The sequence below is a fragment of the Schistocerca cancellata genome, chromosome 6, assembly GCF_023864275.1.
Source record: "Schistocerca cancellata isolate TAMUIC-IGC-003103 chromosome 6, iqSchCanc2.1, whole genome shotgun sequence".
In the NCBI taxonomy this organism is placed as follows: domain Eukaryota; kingdom Metazoa; phylum Arthropoda; class Insecta; order Orthoptera; family Acrididae; genus Schistocerca; species Schistocerca cancellata.
Genome location: NC_064631.1, coordinates 551,101,181 through 551,122,369, shown reverse-complemented (window position 1 = coordinate 551,122,369; position 21,189 = coordinate 551,101,181). Strand labels below are relative to the sequence as shown.

At 38.4% G+C, this 21,189-nt stretch overlaps 1 protein-coding gene across 2 annotated transcripts in view; it reads right to left on the bottom strand.

Moving 5' to 3' along the window:
• LOC126190848 (venom dipeptidyl peptidase 4-like) overlaps nt 1-21,189 on the bottom strand; it is a 290,630-nt gene that overhangs the window by 16,965 nt on the left and 252,476 nt on the right. For both annotated transcript variants that reach the window (XM_049931436.1, XM_049931435.1), the window contains exons 10-11: nt 18,710-18,945; nt 17-224 (exon numbers count right to left, since the gene is read on the bottom strand). In XM_049931436.1, the coding sequence (XP_049787393.1) occupies nt 17-224; nt 18,710-18,945 (444 nt within the window). The remainder of the gene's footprint in view (nt 1-16; nt 225-18,709; nt 18,946-21,189) is intronic.

Below are 21,189 nucleotides of genomic sequence, written 5' to 3'. Positions count from 1 at the left end.
ATTTCATAATAATTACCTTATTGTATATGTAAGTTTCTGGAACCTCAGGCCCTAGAGTTTGAAGAATGTAGTATGAATGATTTTTACTGAATATTGCATTATGATATCGAGAACTGAGATTGCATGTGAGACACTGCACAGAATAATAAGGGAAATTTGGCTTGTCTGATACACTGTGCAAGTGAAGTACTGCTGAATTTCCAGGTAAAGTTGCCAAGAAATATCTGAAACATGTCAAAATATTATAAACAAATAATAATATCAGAATTAAAATTGGATGATTCTTAACTAGTAACTAAAGCAGAAAGAAAATTCTGCAGAAATGTGGGAGACATATTCAGATAGGTAGTACATATAGATCAACCCATAAGCTAAAATACTTTTCAGTTGACAGCAACTTCCATATCACAGAGGCTTTTACACAATTATTTGTGTGTGTGTGTGTGTGTGTGTGTGTGTGTGTGTGTGTGTGAGAGAGAGAGAGAGAGAGAGAGAGAGAGAGAGAGTGAGAGAGAGAGAGAGTGAGAGAGAGAGGGAGGGAGAGGGAGGGAGAGAGAGAGGGATATCACACAAAATGCCATCAGATACCCACAGGAAAATATTCCAGAAATTTGCTATATATGTTCACAAAAACTGGATGCTATGTAGATGCGTGTGTTGAACAATCCAAAATATACATCAGCTTTTCACTGCAAAAATGATAATGTGATTATCATAGCAAAAGCAAGCAATGTTAGTTGAACAAGAAAAATTAAGAGTGTAATCAACCCTTGTCTCCAATTTCACACAATTATTACTATACACAGCACCATAAAGATATGATGGATCAAGAGAAAATGAAAGTATAAATGAATAAGAATCTCATGGTACAAATGGCAGACAACTTCATATAAAAAAATGTGAACTCTGGGTTGGAATATCAACAATGAAGGAAAAGATAGATTGCTGCTTACCATAAAGACACGTTAAGTTACAGATAGGCACAATTAAAAGAACTTATACATAAGCTTTTGGCCACAGCCTTCATCAGAAAAAGAAAGTGAAACATAATTCATTCATTGACATAGCATGAATAAATGGTGTGTCTGCAACTTAATTTGTCTTCTTTACAGTAAGTAGCAGTCTACCTTTTCCTGCATTGTTGAGATTTTACAAAACTTTGCATGGCTTGTTAACAAGATACCAATCAGAGCTGTGTAAAATTTTGTATAATGTACTAAGAGCTCCATACCAAACATAACACAAAAAAATTAACAGTGTGCTTGTGTTCCAAATTAAAGTTGGTAAAGCAGAAGCAAAATTTAAACCAATAGCAACAGGATGCAATAACATTAGCAGCGCATTAGGTCTCACTAATATTATAGGAAATAATGGCATCAGAAAGTCCAGCAATACTGTAGCAGTACTAGTGACCTTATATGAACAATAAATTGAAGCAGTTAAATAACGGAAAGTCCAGGATGGAATAAAAACAATCTGGAAATGATAGATTGATACTCATCACATCGAGGAGGCACTGAGATGCAAAGAGGCACAATGAAGAAGACTTCCAAAATATATAACTTTTCAGACAAAGTCTTTCTTCTGAGTAGCAGAAGGACTACGTCCAAAAGGTTATATATTTCAGCAGTCTTTTTTTGGCGTGCCTGTCTGCGACTCATTGCTCCTGTGCGTGGTGAGTAGCAAAAATATATCATTTCCATACTGTTGTTAAACCAAAGAAGTTGGTAGTTACAGTGAGGATAGCATCACGTAAAAGTGCAGTCAGTCAAGAAGATTAACGGAAATAACAAAGCAATAATTCAGACAAAATGCCCAAAAAACTCCAGAGGGATATGATACAAGAAAGGCAGTGCATGTTGTGAAAGGCCTTATTCTCAAAATTCTTCTAGGCCACATCCCATTATGGCCCAAGAAAGATATTAATATTACTTCCTCGAACATTCATCTCACATAATTCTTATCATGAAAAAATTAGATCACCCAGGCTTTAACAGTTCGATTGTGACAATCTAATTTCCCATCGTATCATCTGTGAATGGAACAAAAAAGAGAGAAGAGGGGAATTATAGACATACACTACGTGCCTTTTACCAAATATTGTAGTGGCTTGCAAAGAACGAGATAATTTATATGTTAATGCAGGTAATTTGTATAATCTGACTGTCTTATTCAGGAGCCAGGAGCCACCAAGGTCAGTGTAATCTAGCTGCCTCAGTCTGTTTGCGATATTTGTAAACTGCAGTGGTATGAGTATTTACAGCCATAATGTTGAGGAATGTTGAGAACATGAGAATATGTACTAAGGTCTTAGAAGTGAACATGTAATTGCAGTAGTCAGACAGATATATTTTTAAGGCACAAAAATGAGGAATTATTAACAATTGCTAGTGGATGGGGGACACAAGGCATTATTTATCCGCAACTGAAGATGAGAACCCAAGGCTCAAAATGCGTCATGCATTGAAATAAAATCAAGATAATGACTGTTGGTGGTTGTTCTTTATTTTACAATTATTTATTGTACCACTTATTAAGCTTTTTTCTGTTCCATTTGTGGATGGAATAAAGAAGAATTACAGCTACTGTATGAGCTATTATTAGTTTAATTTTATCTTCACCATCTTGTGGAAGTAAAAAGATTGATTAATCAAGTGTGATCAGCCAAGAACCTTTTTGTAGGTACAGACTATCTTTGCTAGTTCTAGTCTGGATTCTGTTATGTTGGCTTCATGTATTGTGTCTGTGATGAAATAAAAGGGTTCTACTACATTTGAAATTAGTGTACATGTTGTAGGTAGGTGATTATGTCTCTCCATAACTGTTGACTCGAAGAAGAACTAGTTTTATAGTAGACAGATTATTTTCTGCAGTTTGCAGCATTATGATTTCATCATAGAGGATGGGGGTAACCTATTATGCACTGACAGTGATGAACTCCAGCATCTCTACCAGGAAATCAAGATTTTGGAGCCCTCCTGACCTGCACAATGACCAAGGGATGTAGTGACATGCACCAGTATGATGTTGGGCAATATGCTGCCAACCACACTGAGTGGTCACTTTACCATTACCGGACCTTTTATGTAAGGCTATATTTCACGCATCCCCACAATGACAGGATGGGACATTAAGCCTTATGTGGCAGTTCTGTTACTTTGATCTGTGTTGCAACCACATTCCAGAGCAACAGATTTCCTGCTACCTCAGTTGGTGTGAACATATCTCCAACATCCAACGGCCCCAAGCTTCACACTGTTCACACCTATGTCCTGCTATGTTCTGATTTCATGCCAGCCCTCCTATAACCTCCAAACACAACCTTTTCTGATATTGCACTGATCACAAATTTGATATACATGGGCATGCTGAAAGATAATCCCTCCAATTTTTTTCACGCAAAATTTCATAATGATTTTCAAATAAAACAAAAATTACTAAAATTCTACATCTTTCTTCTTCCTGTCTAAATATTTGCAGTCGTCTGCTGCTGGAGGGCTCCGAATTGTAGCTTGTAACATGAAGGTATGTAACATAACTATATTGGTGCAAGAGAGACAGCGTGCTATAACCAAGTTTTGAATTCAAGCAGTTAATCTACACATAGAGCACCCTCTCCTTCAGTATAATAATGCCTGAGCACATACAAGTGCTGCAACATTTGCAACAATCCAACACTATGGATTTACTGTCATCAATTATTATTCACATAGTCCCGACTTGACCCCATCCAATTTTCATCTACTTCCAAAACTTAAAGAATACCTTTGAGAAATTAACTTTGATAATAATAAAGCAGATTTCCAAAACTTAAAGAATACCTTTGAGAAATTAACTTTGATAGTAATGAAGCAGTGCAAGCAGAGTTAAGGCTGTAGCTCCATCAAAAAAGGCAAACATTTTACGGTGGAGATATTAATAAACTGGTCTCTCGTTGGGAAAATGTCTTCATTGCCAGGGTGACTACACTGAGAAATAAATATGTAGATATGAAGAATAAAGATGTAAAATGTTAATAATGCTTGATTTATTTAAAAAGCTTTAAGAGTTTGCACATAAAATATTTAGAGGAATTACTGTTCAGCATGCCCTCCTATTACAGAAAGGTAGATGCAACAGAATATTCACTGAGAAGGTAAAACCTGCATGGGTCATACCTTTAGAGGGCAACATGCCTACATCAATCGATATGCAATGCACTGCCACACCCACATTGCCTACACCTGCTTTGCCAATGCCCTGAAGTGACCATGCAGTGAAGTTCAAATCCCCAAATCCCCCTTCATTCCCAGTACTCCACACCTAGTGGTGGGAGTCAGGGTGGGGTGGAAGGGCTGTGTGGCAGTAAAACAACTGATTGAGCCAACAATTCCTTCATTGAAAATAGAAACCCCCCCACCCACACAATACCACAGTCTCTGGTGGGACATTTGGGAGGTGGTGGGTGACTGGAGAAATAATACATAGCAGATCTTTTTTTTGTACAAGGTTGGGAGGATAATTACAGTCTGTGAAGGCCTCAAAATATACTGGGGCCTTCACAGACATAGCTGTAAAACCATTCATGTGGTCTACAAGGTAAGCTGCAACCACTGTGCTGCATTATACATGGGCATGGCAACCACAAGCTGTCATTTTGCATTAATGGCCGTCGACAAACTGTGGCCAAGAAACAGCTGGACCATCCTGTTGCTGAGCATGCCGCCCAGCACTATGTTCTTCATCATTTCAATGATTGCTCCACAGCCTGTGACATCTGGATCCTTTCCAATAATGCCAGTTTTTCTGAATTGTGCAGGTGGGAACTCTCCCTGGAATATAAACCTCCCATAACCCTCCTGGTCCTAACCTTCATTAGTTATTGTCCTTACCCATCTAGTCCCATCACCTGTTCCCACTTCAGTGCTACACAGCCATCTATTTCACCAATGCACCCTCAGCCTTTTTACTTCTCTCCTTTTCTGCTGCCCCCACCATCCCCCCAGCCCCTGCTCACTGTCGAACCTCCCGACTGCACCTAGCTGCCCTACACTCTTCCCACGCATCCCTCTATGCTCCCACACAAGCAGCACCTTACTGTCCACCCTTACCCTATTATCCATCTCCCTCCTGACACTGTGTGTGTGTGTGTGTGTGTGTGTGTGTGTACAGTGTCCATTTTCGTCGAAGGCCTTTTTGGCTAAAAGCTCACGTTCTGACAGTCATTTTGTTGTGCCTATCTGTGACTCATCATCTCACTGTAGGGTGAGCAGCAACTATCCTTATGACAATACTCTTACATTTCATCCTAGATTTTTCCATTGTTTAAAAAAGTGTTTCTAGTACATTTGAAATTAGTGTATTTGTTTAATGTAGGTGATAGTGTCTCTACAGTCTCTATGCAGTCAGCGTGTAAGGAGCTTATGAAGATTCATAGATTTTAATATGAAAACTAATACTTGGCATATTCTAAGTAAGTTTTTGATACATGTTGTTCATCTTTCTTTGAATGCCTGGAAGCTCAAAGTTTTGAGTGATTCCACCATACTCACTCAGATCAAAGAAACCTGTATCCTTCATACTAGTAAAATTAAAAGCCTGTTAAATTTAAAGATGTTAGTATTGACTAGAATTTACATTCCTGAGCCCAGATATCCTGATGAATTGTAAAAGAAATAGCTAATAATGTACACCTTTACTTTAGTTTGGAACATCTGGGCATTTCCAATTTCCTGTCTGAAGTTTGCCAGCAACCTGTTAAAGACTTGTGCTATTGCACAATGGGAGAAGCTATGACTCACAACTCACACATTTACTCACAGAAAAATTTTTTATGTGACTGAGAAGCGAATTACAAAATATGTCAGGGAAGGGAGTAAATACTTTCATGACAGTCTGCGACATGCCTAGCATGGTAAAGATCATAACTGTCTTGGTGTAAATGGAGAGCTGGAAATTTACTATAAGTAGCCTGTGTGTTAATTCTGGGTACTGGCTACCTTCACTCCTAATATGTTCCAAATCCATCCAGACATTTCAGTGTGAAGAAGTAACAAACATACTAAGGTTGATGAAGAAAGAAAATAAGCTATTTCTAGTTTAGTGCAATGGTAATTTTATAATATTTGCACATGCAACAATGTCATTGCCCTCATATGTGTGTTTGTTAACAAGGACTATGATTGCATATCATAATCAACTCCAGCTTCACTAAAAGCCTACAAAATTCTGCATGAAAAGGCATGATATGTCTCTGTTGTACAGTATTTAAATGAAATTGTTATGAGTCTTCAAGAACCTCAGAAGCTGTAAGATATGTGAGATGCTCGGTGGATAAAATGCAATGGGCTTTTATGGATGTATGGATTAAACACTTTTAGGATTGTATAAGCATTGTACTCATTACATTGAATGCTATTATGCAGGACATATTAAATAATAAAAGCATTTCGACAAATACAAGACAGAGTATATAGCTTTTCTAAAGGATAAATATTGTTCCACATTTTGCATTATAATCAACAACTTGTGCTACATACTTTTAAAAGTAGCCTATGTGTTAATTCTAGGTATAAGCTAATTCTATTCCAGATTTCTATGAACTCCATCCAGCTGTTTCAGTGTGAAGGAGTAACAGACATACTCACACAGAGGCTTTCATATTTATAATACATACGGGGACTACAGTTAACTTTTATCCAATCAGTATTCTAAGGCATCCCACTTGTTATACCCATGACTACAATGATGTCATCAAACAATTTATTACTCTAACAGAAATTTGAGGATGAAAAGAAATACAAATGATGATAAACATCATTCAGCTGGAGTTGATTGATATATGATGCACAGACCCATATATAGAGCATCTGCAAATAACGTGATAAGTGAAATACCACAGCTCTGTAAATCATTGGTGTTGTAGTGCACAATATTTGCAACAACTGGTTGACTGAGTTGGTAGCTTGTCATAGTCTGACAGCAGCCATTCATGAGGGTAGTCAGCTGGTTTCTTTTGATATCCATGTAGAACGGTGCACAGTAATAATAGTACAGCTGGTATATGATATAGCTGCTTCCAAGAATGGCTCAACTCTGACAGGAGAGGGAGTGCCTGTGACTGGATTGTTGTAAGAGGTGGTGAGTCGATGTATGAGACTGGTCATGAACAAGCGTTTTTCATAGAGGAATGACCTATCACGTGCAGGTCTGAAAGAAGAGATGCCAGAGAGATGGGCTAAGATAATGCATAGGTTTGTTGGTCAATGAAATTCTATTTTGGATGCTAAAGGTAGGATTGGGGTAAGAGATCCCTTATCTCAAGGCATGATGAGAGGTTTAGTTTCTCAAGTCTTAGATGATAATGAGAGATAAGTAGAGTGCTGGATTGTGGTTCATTCAAGCTAGCTACAGATATGTTGGTGTCACATAATGAAACAGTACAGGAAACATGTTTCTGGACTAGTTGGATAGGGTATTGTGTGTCTGTAAAAGCTCTGGTGAAGTTATTTGCATTTTTGGACAACTGCTTCTTTCTACTTCATATGGGGCCAATGATCTAAAGAAGGTTCTTTTTGACATGAAATGCGTAACAGCTTTCAATATGGAGGTAATTATTTGTGTTACACTGCTACAAGTAAATTTCTGTTTATTTTATGTTGAATTTAACACTTTGCCGTGTGTTTTGAACATCTTTTCCTCAACCTTAGGAATGTTTATACACAGAATAACTGGCATTGAACAATAAAAATTTTAATCTAAAGCTAACAAAGACATTATGTAGCTTAAATTACATGCCATGAACCGTTCTGTTGTTGTAATGGCTGCTCCCACCACCACCCCTCCGCAGATTAATTCACTACATTGTTTTGCTAAATAAGATTTATTTTGTATGCCAATATGCATGAGGATGCTCAAAACATGCAAAAAATTGTTAAATTAAACATAAAATAAAGTGACTGGCCATACTGTAACACAAATAATTATTTTATATGGTCATTTCTTACACATTGATGTTATGCAGGTACTGCTGAAGATTGTTGCATTTGTTATGTACAGAGGATTTCACGGAGTTATCATAGAGGTGGATATCAAGATCTAGGGAGATAGCTCAATCAGTTAAGAAGGACTGGGTAAATCATATTTTGGAGTACACGTTGAGGTTCTGTAGCAAAGAGAAGATGCTATATTGTCATATGTCCAGATTGTGATGATATCATCAAGGATTCTGAATCAATAGACAGGGAGGATTCCTTACAGATGCTCATAAACATGCTGGTGGCAGATGGTATCATTTGAATGCTCGTAGCTGTCATGTGGATTTCTTGTGGGGTTGGAGTTTTGTGAGCCATGTGAGGAAATTGTCTTAAGGAGGCTAATAAGCATGCTGGTGTAAGATGGCACCATTTGAATGCCCATAGCTGTTCTCTGTTTCTGGAATTTTGTGAAATGTGTGAGGAAACTACTGAAGGAAGTGAACTAGTGAATATTCCTGAAGAAATGTGCTACAGAATGACTTAAGTTAGAGCAGCCAAATCACCAAAGTCAATGGAAGATATGAATCAATTACGCTCAGTTCCATTAAAAAGAAAATAGAGTAAGCAAATTCCTCAGTGTAGATCATTCTCCTGCAGGTAGAATCAACAATGTAACCCTGTCACTATGTCTGTGTTATTGATTTGGAGAACAACACAGACATGACAAATGTCCGTTTCATAAAGCTGTCTGTCACAAGAACAGCAAAAAGGAGTACACCACTAAAGAATGTTAACAGTGGAAGATGGCTTCAGCAATTCAAGGAACAGAGCAAGTTACTGTATTGTCACAACCAACAGAGCAGGTTAATATGTCATAATAATTTAGCAGAAACAATGAAAACAATGTAATTAATTCACTACATAAATGAATGTTTAAAAGTCATCAATCAAACATTTGCTAGTTAGTAGCTCAATTGGTAAGTGCCAGACTACAAATTCAAAGGTCTTAGGTTTGATGACAGTTAGTCCACAATTTTTTTCTGTCACATATCAATTCTTTCAACTCTGGGAATGATTTTTGTAAGTGAAAAATGCAAAGTTACATTATGATACAGAGCCTATGTTAAACTGCGGATTTCCATACATGTGGATTAGTAAGTCAGTTTGAAAGTCAGAGGAAGGCAAGAGCATGCCAACTCCACTAGGAACAAGTCTAGTAAACAAGTGCTGTCTTCAAACCAATATGTGGATTTGTCCCAGATTTACCTTTACCTGCTCATCAGATACAATGCATTAGATTTTTCTCCACTACAACCAGGAAGACAGTACATAAACAGGCTGCGCTTGGGTGAAAGAGTACTTCAACAATCCTAGACTGGCAATGGATAGCAGAATCTGTGAACAGAACTATTTTTGTTGAATTATTTTCTGCTCCTAACAAAATTTATTCATTGATCACTGTGTAACTTCATTTTGCTGCAACTCAAAAGGAGCAATTGGAGTAATTAGTTGCTCATTATGAGGGTGTTTTAAGTGATGTAGCAGGCAAGTTAGTGGGACCTCTAATCATGGTACACTTTCAACCTGAAGCTACACTAATTTTTTCACATGCTTGTAAAATACCTTTAGGCCTTTGAGAAAATATGCAAAGAAAACTGAAGAAAAACTAGCATTGGGATTCTGTGTTCCACATTGTTGTCAAGAAACATGGAAAATTATGCATTACTGGTGACTACATGTTGACTTAAAATCCTCATATGCCTATACACATGTGCTAACATTGAATACATCAAACCACTGAATAGTTGCTGTAAAGTTGCATGTTTCTTGACAACAATGTGGAACACAGAATCCCAATGCTAGTTTTTCTTCAGCTTTCTTTGCATATTTTCTCAAAAGCCTAAAGGTATTTTACAGGCATGTGAAAAACACTGAATAGTTGCTGTACCCAGCAGGTATGATGAAAAGACTGTTCACATTTAGCTTTCAGCTGAAGCCTTCTTCAGAAAAGGAAAATCACACACATTCACACAAGTAAGCACACCTAATGCACACATGACCAGCATCACCAGCAATTCGATCCAAGCTGCTGGTCATGTGTGCGTGAGGTGTGCTGGCTTGTGTGATTGTGTGTGTGGGTTTCCTTTTCTGAAGAAGGTTTCAGCTGAAAGCTAAATGTGAACTGTCTTTTTGTTGTGCCTATTTGCAACTCAAATCTTTTTGGTGAATAGCAATCTACCTTTTCCTTACATTGTTTATATTCCAACCTGTAGTTTCCATTATTCAATGCATTGAATAATTATTTATAACAACCAGTTTGACCAAAGCAGTATGCATCCTATCCAGTCATTATCATTGTATTTCTTATATCTTTTTAGAGTAAATTCATCCAAAAGATGGAATTGCCAAAGAAATACAGTTACAACTGAAACAGTTACTAGAAAAATATAACATTGCAGCCTGCACAAAGTAAAGTGTATTAAAGAAAATTCATCTAATGTCTTCCATCAAAGCATTAGAAACTTTATGGATCAAAAGAGATAAATTTCCTATATCCACACAGGAAAATGAATGAATAGATGAAATGTAAGCAGATTTATTGTGCATATCAGATCATCACATGGAAATCACTGGAGGTGGACTGACCATTCTTGATGAAAATGAGGTAATATCATACTACTGTAGAACTAGTAAGAACTAAGGAAAAGTGACTATACAGAGAGATAGATAGATAGATAGAGAGAGAGAGAGAGAGAGAGAGAGACAGACAGAGACAGAGAGAGAGAGTCTTCAGGTTAATGTATATTGCATTAAACAACTCTCTGAATGTTGTACCATAATAGTGGGTCAAGAAAAAGAGGAGCTGACAGCTTACAGGCCACCCACAGGAAGGCAATTAAGTTTCATACAGCAGATGAAAATAGTTTTAACAAGATTATGAAGACTTAACTGTGGAATGAATGAATTAATGAATGAGTCTGGGGTGCAGCAAACTTTTCCACTACTTGACAATGTCATATGGAAACAATTCTACAAGGACTTGTTATTGCACTGAATTTCTTCAATGACATATTGCTATTTGCAGAGGGATTTGAAAACCTAATGCTAGTTCTTGATATGACATTTGAATGATTGTGATGACATGAGCTTGCCTCAGCCACAAAAAAATCTAGCTTCATCCTTTCTATAATGAATTTCCTGGGTCACAAAATGGTTTCCAGTAACATACAAAAACCAGCTGAACATACTGAGGCAATGTCTGTTAATGCCAACTGCAGATGAAGAATTACAACTACTCATAAGCAAAGCTACATGCTACTCTCTCATTATTCCAGACATATCAAAAAGAATCAGCCCATTGAGGGATTTACTTCTTAGAGACAATTTCAGGTGTACAAAAATTGTAGAAATTTCCTATTATGATGTCAAGAATACACTGGGTTCTCTACAATTTTTGATGTTATATGATCCTGCATTTCTGCTAGTGCTAACAATAGCCACAAGTGAGATATGACTAGGTGCTGATTTCTCACATGAACTTAAGAATGACCATGAACACCCAATAGCCATTGTCAACCATGTACTAACTGTTACTGAACAGCAATATCCTCTGATTGACAAAGAGGCACGATAATTGTATGAGTTGCCAAAAAATTCTTCTGTTATGTATATGGATGCCATTTTATACTGACATTTTATGTTGACAATAATTGCCTTAAATAACATAAGATTGAAGTTTAATTTCAGTCTCATCCAAATCTACCAAAAATAAATGCAAAACATATGTACCTATTTAAAAAAGCAGATAAAAATTCTCTTGGCACTGTCCTGAGAGACAGTCTCCACTCCTTCCAAACTGACTATGTGAGCATGGACAAGACGTGGTTCAAATTCAAGGAAATAGTATCGACAACAATTGAGAGATATGAACCAAATATATTAATAAGAGATGATAATCACCCCTGTGGTACACATAACAGGTCAGAACACTGTTGTGGAAGCAACAAAAGAAGCACACCAAATTTGAAAGAACAAAATCTCCATGATTGGCCGTGTTTTACTGAAGCTTGAAACCTAGTGACTGAATTTAATTGATAAAAGGAGAAAATATAGAAATGCAACAAATACAGAAGGTAAAAGGGAACACAAATGTCTAAAAAATGAGATTGACAGGAAGTGCAAAATAGCTAAGTAAAAATGGCTGGAGGAAAAATGTTAGGATTAAGAAGCATGTATCACTGGGGTGAAGATAGATATTGCCTACAGGACAATTAAAGAGACCTTTGGGGATAAAAGAAGCAACTGTATGAATATCAAGAGCTCAAATGGGAGACAAGTCCTAAGTAAAGTAGGGACAGCAGAAGGCTGGAAGGGGTACACAGATGGTCTGTACAAGGGAGATGAACTTGAAAGCAACATTACAGAAATGGAAGAGGATGTAGATGAAGATGAGATGGGAGATGTGATACTGTGAGAAGAATTTCACAGAGCACTGAAGATCTAAGTCGATTCAAGGCCCTGGGAGAAGGTATTATTCCGTGAGAACTGCTGATAGCTTTGGGAGATCCAGCCATGACAAAACTTTTACATCTGGTGTTCAAGATGTACGAGCCAAGTGAAATACCCCCAGACTTCAAGAAGGATGTAGTAACTCCAATTCCAAAGAAAGCAGGTGCTGACAGGTGTGAATATTACCAAACTATCAGTTTAATAAATTATGGATGCAAAAATATAAATTCTAACAAGTTCTTTACAGAAGAATGGAAACACTAGTAGAAGCCAATCTCAGGGGAAGATCACTGTGGATTCCGCAGAAATGTAGGAACACACAAGGCAATACCGACCCTACAGCTTCTCTTATAAGATGGGTTAAGGAAAAGCAAAGCTATGTTTATAACATTTGTAGACATAGAGAAAGCTTTTGACAATGTTGACTGGAATACTATCTTTTAAATTTTCAAGATAGCAGGGGTAAAATACAGGGAGCAATGGGCTATTCACAATTTATACAGAAACCAGATGGTAGTTATAGGATCAAGGGGCATGAAAGGGGAGCAGTGGTTGAGAAAGGAGTGAGACAGTGTTACAGCAAGCAGTTACAAACAATTGAAGTAGGAACTAAATTTCAGTGAGGAGAAACAAAAACTTTGAGGTTTACCAACATCATTGTAATTCTGCCAGAGTCAGCAAAGGACTTGGAAGAGCAGTTGAACGGAATGGACAGTGTCTTGAAAGGTGGATATAAGATGAAAATCAAGAAAAGTAAAACAAAGATAATGGACTGTAGTCAAACTAAAAACACAAATACAAACGTTTCATTTCAATTTTGAGTACATTTACATGCAACTGATGTTCTCAAAGTTAACACAATAATAATAACAATAGTAATAATTTGTAAATAATAGATTTCAGCCATCAGTCATCCTTTGGAATTTTTATTGGCAGATCTAGATTTCAGCTAGAAACTAGCCATTCTCATGCACTATCATTTTTGTTCAATGCATGTAATGCCTGTTCGTCGGGCTTTGTCCACAGTTCATTGAATACTCATATAAACTTGGGTAAATGTCATTAACTATCAGAAAATAATCCAGGATACGTACACTACATATTTAAATAAATGCCAATAATAACAAAAAGAATTAAATCAGGTCATACTGAGGGAATAAGATTAGGAAATCAGGCACTTAAAGTAGTTGATGAACTTTGCTATTGGGGCAGCAAAATAAATGATGATGGCAGAAGTAGAGTGGATATAAAATGTAAATTGGCAATGACAAGAATAGAGTTTCTGAAGAAGAGAAATTTGTTTTAGGAAGTCGTTCCTGAAAGAATTTGTGTGGAGTGAAAAGTATTTGTGTTGCATGGAAGTGAAACAGGGATGATTAAACAGTTTAGCCAAGAAGGGAACAGACATTTTTAAAATGTGATGCTACAGGAGAATGCTGAAGATTAGATGGACAGATTGTGTAACTAATTAGGCGGTACTGAATGGAATTGGGGAAAAAAGAAATTTATTGCACAACCTGAGAAGAAGAGAGGATCAATTAATGGGATAGATTCTGAGATATCAAGGGACAACCAATTTAATATTGGAGTGCAGTGTGTGGGGTAAAAATCGTAAAGGGAAACCAAAGTATAAATACAGCAAACAGAAAGATTTAGGTCATAGAGACAAAGAAGCTTGCACAGGATAGAGTAGCATGGAGAGTTGCATCAGACCAGTCTTCGGGCTGAAGACCACAGCAACAGCAGCAGCAGCAGAAACATCATCAACAACAACAACAACAACAGTGGATGTCAAACTGATTCGACATTTTTAGATTTCCAACACCATCCCTTAAACAGACTTTTAATCAAACTGCATTTCTACAGAATATCATCTTAGTTGTGCCACTGGATTCATGATTTCCTGTCAGGACACTCACAGTTTGTAGTAACTGATGGGAACTCATCATGTAAAACAGAAGAGAGATTTGGCATTCCTAAATCAAGTGTTATTGGCCCTCTGCTGCTCCTAATATATATAAATGCTTTAGGAGACAATCTGAGCAGTTCTCTCAGATTGTTTGCAGGTGATGCTGTCATTTACCATCTCGTAATGTCATCACATTCTATTCTATTCTATCGCTTGAGCCTTGTTCTGCAGTTACGTAGGGTCAGCCATCATTAATCACATTTGGCATGTTAATGGTTAAGGGGTCACCGGATGCCCTTCCTGCCGCCACCCCATACTTCACTGGATGGAATTAGTGTACCTCCACTGTCTGTGTCGAGTGTAATCCATGGAAAAGTGTGAAAGTGTTCAGATGTCTCCAAGCCATGTAACTGAGGCGGAACATGGAGAATAGCCCAGTATTCACCTAGCGGGATGTGGAAAACTGCCTAAAAACCACATCCATGCTGGCTGGCATGTCGGCCCTCATCGTTAATCTGCCGGGCAGATTTGATCCGGGGCCGGCGCGCCTACCCGAGTCCAGGAAGCAGCACATTAGCGTTCTCGACTACCCTGACAGGTTCGTATTGTCATCAGATGATCAGAAGGAATTACAAATTGATTTAAACAACATATCTGTATGGTGCAAAAAGTGACAGTTGATTTTAAATAATGAAAACTGTGAGGTCATCCACATGGTACTAAAAGGAATCTGCTAAATTTTGGTTACACAGTAAATTGCACAAATCTAAAGGCTGTGAATTCAACTAAATACTTAAGGCTTAAAATTACAAATAACTTAAACTGGAATGATCACATAGATAATGTTGTGGGGAAAGTGAACAAAAGACAGCAATTTGTTAACAGAACACATAGAAGATGCAACAGGTCTACTGAAGAGACTGCCTACACTACATTTTTATGTCCTCTTCTGGAATATCGCTGGGTAGTGTGGATCTGCATCAGATAGGATGGACGGAGGGCATTAAAAAAGTTCAAAGAAGGGCAGCACATTTTCTATTATTGTGAAATAGGGGAATATGATAATAGAGAATGCAAAATGGAGGCGAAGTTAGCAAAATGGTACAACAGGGTAATGCATCTTACCAGTGTGTGACAGGCTTTGTTTGGGGAAGCAAGGTGCCAATGAAGTGTAAAAAAGTCCTTTACCAGACATAATTTACACCCAGGCTGACATGTTCTTCAGAGCCCTGGACAGTGACAAGAAGAGAAGGAATTGGAATCCAAGCCAGTGACATGGCATTCCTAAAAAGTATGTTAAGGGCAGCAATGAGGTACAGAGAGAGAAACGAAGATATTAGGAATGAAACTGGAGTAGAAACTCTGAATGAATGAACTGAGAATAACAGGTTCATATGGACTGGACATGTAAAGAGAATGGAAGCTAGAAGACTACCAAAACAAATGTTGGAGATCAAGTTTGAGGAAAAGGAGCAAAGGGAGACCTAGATAGAGGTGGACTGACTCAGTAAAAATGAATTCGAGAAGAAGGAATCTGGACTGAAACAAAACAGTTATAGATGAAGAATGGCAGAAAGACAGAGGAAAGTGGAGCAGTAACATAAATGTCCCAACCCAGCCTGTTGCTGGATGAATGGGAAACAAAGACAATAATGAGAGGGGAGAGCCACAGATATGATATGCAAATTATGGTGGCAGTCATTAAAACAAAGACATTTTTCATTGTGGCAAGAACTTCTCATGAAATTTCCATCACTAATTTCTCCTCCAAATGCCAAAATATTTTGTTGGCACCCAGCTACACAGGAAAAAATGATAATCATCACAAAGTACGAGAAATCAGAGCTTGAGAGGAAAGTTCAAGTGTTTTCTTTTCCTGTACACTGTTCAAGAGTGGAGTGGTAGAGAAATAGCTTGAAGGTATTCAATGAACACTGTGCTGGCACTTAACTGTGAATTGCAGAGTAGTCATATGAATGTAGATATAGATATAGGTAAAAGTGTCTTGCACAAATTCTACATCTAGAGAAATCATTACCCATTTTATGTATCCTTGCCACTTCTATTTTGACACAGAATTCAGTCTGGTGAAGTTCAATGCAAATTCTGTCTGTTGCTTTTGTGTCAAAAAAAAGAAAAAAAGGAAAGAAAGAAAGAAGAAGAAGACCAGAAGCTGTTCACTAAACCATTACCCATAATTAGCTATTTCTTGTCTAGTTGTGATGTCATGTTTCCACAGGAATTACCAGTCTTTTGAGATATCGGACCACCATAAAGGAGATAAATGATTCTTGGCACATCTTCCTCTGTTTCAAAGATAAAATTCTTCCCTAAAGGTCTCAGACAGCCAGGTGTGTACCACATTCCATGCATTTGTGGCATGTCTTATACAGGGTGACTAAAACAACCAAGCAAATCAGCTGCCACCAAGCACTGACTTGACTATAATTTTGAAATAAAATAAAATGAGGCTAGTGTCAGGGTGAAAATTTGAAGTTTCTGGGAAAATGTAAGTGAAGAATCTATCAAAATAAAGATTCTAGAAAACTTAACAAACAAAGATGGAGGATTCCATTTAAACAAGGCTTGGAGTCTGTCACTCAATTTATTAAGACCTCACTAGACGTAACATCTTCTAGAGCTAATAAACACTGATGGAATGTGTTCCATGGAATATCAGTGCAAGCTCTGAAACACAAAAGAGGATCAAAGAGCAGAGTGGGCATTAGGAATTGAAGTCACAAACAAAGCACATCATCAGTAATTGTTCATGTTCTGGTTGGAGATCAGGCAGTGAGTACATGTAACAGTAGGAAATTGGGTTTTTCATCAAAATATTGTGCATAAAATGGAAACTTGAAGTTAGTTGAACACACAGAAGCTCTCTATCAATCAGTCATGTCAACAAAACTTGAACACCAGGTCATGACAAATTTTGTCAGTCAGTATTTTGTCAAATGGGACACCCATTGGTTGTACAATGGCCGAAGGCAGAAAATAACTTGGCACATGCTAGATACAAGACATTAATATACACTGGCAGCTTTCCATTTAATGTTTGAGCACTGTATCACCATCATTCCCAGCGCACTATGTACAGCTCTTCTGAATCATCTACATGCATCTCATTTAGTAATCTTTAAAATGAAGGACATTGCTTGTGCCTTCATTTACTGGCCTGCTATTGATGCAGCTATTGAACAAGTTGTCAAATCTTGCAGTGAGTGTTGTCGACAAACACACTCTACTCCAAAAATTTTGGAACCATCTCAGAGACTTTGATAAAGCTGGACCTGTTGTGGGAGTGATGAGTTCATCATTGTTGATGGCTGTAGCATTTGGCTAGAGATGAGAGAAACTCATTTTGCCATTATTACTTTGACTATTTGCAATGTGAAACAATGCCTCCATTCCACATTCCTGAAAGTTTTTGTCCATGATGTGATTTACACAACACAATGTGTGAGTGAATGAATACCAAGCAGACAATACAGAAGAGAAATATAATTCTGTCTTAAGTGTATTGTACTCTATTAAGACAGCTGATAGTAAATTCAGGAAAAAGTGAGAAGAAAAGGCATGTAACATCTGGAATCAAAGTATTGTATGACAGGAAGCAAAACTGGAGGTGGATTACAACTATTACTACAAAGTTATTGACTTAACACAAAATAAGAATTCTACATAGCTTCCCATTTATTGTGGTGACCATGTTGATAAACATGAGAACTAGTGCCAGGACCAGGACTCACAACATTTTGTTATCCAAGCAGACCTTCTGGACTGACCAACTGACACAAATTCTCATTGTGATTTGATGTTTCCATCTTAATTTCTGAACTTGTATGTGTAGCAGTTTTCCCTCCATGGGAGTAGCACATCTGCAAGGCATTTTTAACAGCCTGCCTGTCTGCTAGAACACAATCTTGGGTGCTATGTGCATGACCACAAAATAAGGATTTCATGAATCTTATTAGTTACTGAAGTGACCAAGCTCACATATACCTAAAGGGAATCATAGAGTGGCAATGAGAATTTGAGTCAGTCCAGGAAACATACTTGAATGACAGACTTGCTCATCAAATGTAAGATCTCAACATTCAAGTACTCTTCTTGGCACATACTTTAGAGTATCACTTTGCTACAAAAATAACATATAGAATTGAGGCCAGCTACTGGATAATGATGTTTATGACAGCTGTTAAAATGATGTAATTGTAATTTATAAGCAAAAATAAAATATGTAACAAGGTACGTAAATGTTTCAGTTAGTTGTAGCATTGATGGTATTTGTACAGACACTGTACTATATAGTGTTCAAAGTGATGATACTAACATTTTGTGAAAATATGGGTCCCAGTCAACAATTTCAACAACTGAGTAGGTTCCTTCTGTCAGTGGCTTAGCAATGGGAAGGGTCTGTTTCATCTGCACCAGTGTGACATGCCTAAAATGTCCAGCATTGTTGTCTTGTTCATGGGCATCAACCAGTACCATCATTTTACCATCTGGAGAAAAAATTGGCAACTGATAAAAATCCACCCAAGCATTTCTGTTGTCTGTTGTGTAAACCTGCAAAAAGAAACTACTTTCAAGTGCAGCTTAAAGTACGTGACAAACAATTAATACAAAATAACCAATAAAATCAATAATGGAAAAGCAGAAGCATTGAGTTGTCAAAAGGCATGTGCAAAAGGAAGAAAACATGCTTGTTTTTGGAGTTACCCTTTGAACACCGACCCACCCACAAACACAAACACACACACACACACACACACACACACACACACACACTTCTACATGGTGCTGGCTGGACTAACAGTGCCAGTGCCAATGCTGTATTTTGGAATATGGACTGGTAGTGATGGGGGTGGTGTCAGGTGGGATGGGACAGAAGGTGAGGGAGGTGAGAGGCAGAGAGAGGGAATGGTGGTGGGTGGCTAGTTTCTTGGAGGGAGTTAGTAGGTTTGCCGGTTGTAAATGTGGGAGGGAGGGGGCACTGGTACACTGACTAGGCATGTAAAGCACTATTGTAGGGGCTAGTGGGGAGCAGTACACGCTGATGGCACTGTGCCGATGTGAATTGGAAGAAGGTGACAGAAAAGAGGAAGAGAAAACTGTTGGATGGAGAGTGTGGGGACAGTGGGTCATCTGAGACTGAGGACAAGATGATTATGGGAGTGGAAGATGTGCTATACGCATAACTCACATCTTTGTATTCAGAGAATCTGGTGACGGAGGGAAGGACCCAGATGGCCTGGGTTGTCAAACAGCAACTGAAACTGAGCATGTTGTGGTCAGCTGCTTGATATGTCACCAGCTCATCAACTTTGTTCTTGCCAATAATTTGGCGATGGCCATTCACTATGGGGGGCAGCTGGTTGCTAGTAATACCAACACGTAAAGCTGTGGAATGTTTGCAGCAGTGTTGGTTTATGGCATGGTTGCTTTTGACAGGAGGTGCTGGGTTGGTGGATTGGGAATGTCTTGCACTTGGTCTACCACAGAGATATGTTCCTATGGCAAGGGGCTGCAAGTGGGAGTGGCATAGGGATGGACTGGGGCATTATGTAGGTTGCGTGGGTGATGGAACACCACTTTAGGAAGGGTCAGAAGGATCTAGGGTAAGATGTCTGTCATTTCATGGCAGGATGAGAGCTGAGAGATAAATCAAAGCTGTGGCAGAGGATATTGTTCAGTTGTTAAAAGTCCAGAGTAATACTGGGTGACAAGGTGGGGCACACCTTTGTAGCTGATTCTTGGTGGTGGTGTGAGGATTGGCATGGAGTGAGGATATGGCATGGGAAATCTGTCTGTGGACTAGGATTGGGAGGTATCACCTGCCTGTGAAGGCTTTTGTGAGGCCTGCAGCATGCTGGACAAGGGAATTTTCATCACTGCAGATATGTCATCCACAGGTGGGTAGGTGGTAGGAGAGGAATGTTTGCTATGATAAGGATGTCAGCAGTTGAAATTTAGGAACTGTTGGTGGTCAGTTTGTTTAATGCAGACAGAGGTGTGGACAGACCCATCAGAGAGGTGGAGGCTAATGTCTAAGAAGGTAACAGGTTGGGTAGAGAAGGATCAGGTGAAGCAGATGGGTGTGAAGTTGTGAGGCTGTGAAGGGTTGTGGATAGAGTGTCCCGGACCTTAGTCCAGATCATGAAGGTATAATCAATAAACCTGAAAAGGAATAAGGTTTGGGAGTTTTGCAAGTCTAGGAAGGTTTCCTCTAGATGGCCTATAAACACGTTGGCAGAGGAAGGTGCCATTCAGTCACCCATGCTATGCTGCAGACTTATTTATTTACTGTCCTTCCAAAGGAAAATAAGTGTTTGTCAGGATATAGTTCATAAGTTGTATGAGGAATGAGCCTGAAGGACATCAGCAGAAGTAGTGCTTGAGATTGGCAAGGTCATGATCATGAGGGATGTTACTGTATAGGGAGGTGGCATCAACAGTGACAACTACGGATCCAGGAGTGGGGATGGTGAAAAGTTGGTGAAGGAAGTAGTTAGTAACTTTGAAATGGGAGGCTAGATTTTGAGCATTTGGTTGGAGGTGTTAGTCTACAACAGTGGAAATTCTTTCAGTGGACCACAATAGCTAGCATCAATGGCACATCAAGGATGTTGGATTTGTGGATCCTGGGGAGCATGTAGAAGGTGAGTGTGTATGGTGTAGTTGGAGTGAGGAGGGAGATGGACTCAAGGAGCAGTTCTGGGAAGAGCCTATGAATTTCAATATGGACTGGAGGTTATGTTGGATTTCTGGGATGGTAACAGTGTGGCAGACATTGTAAGCAGACATGGCAGA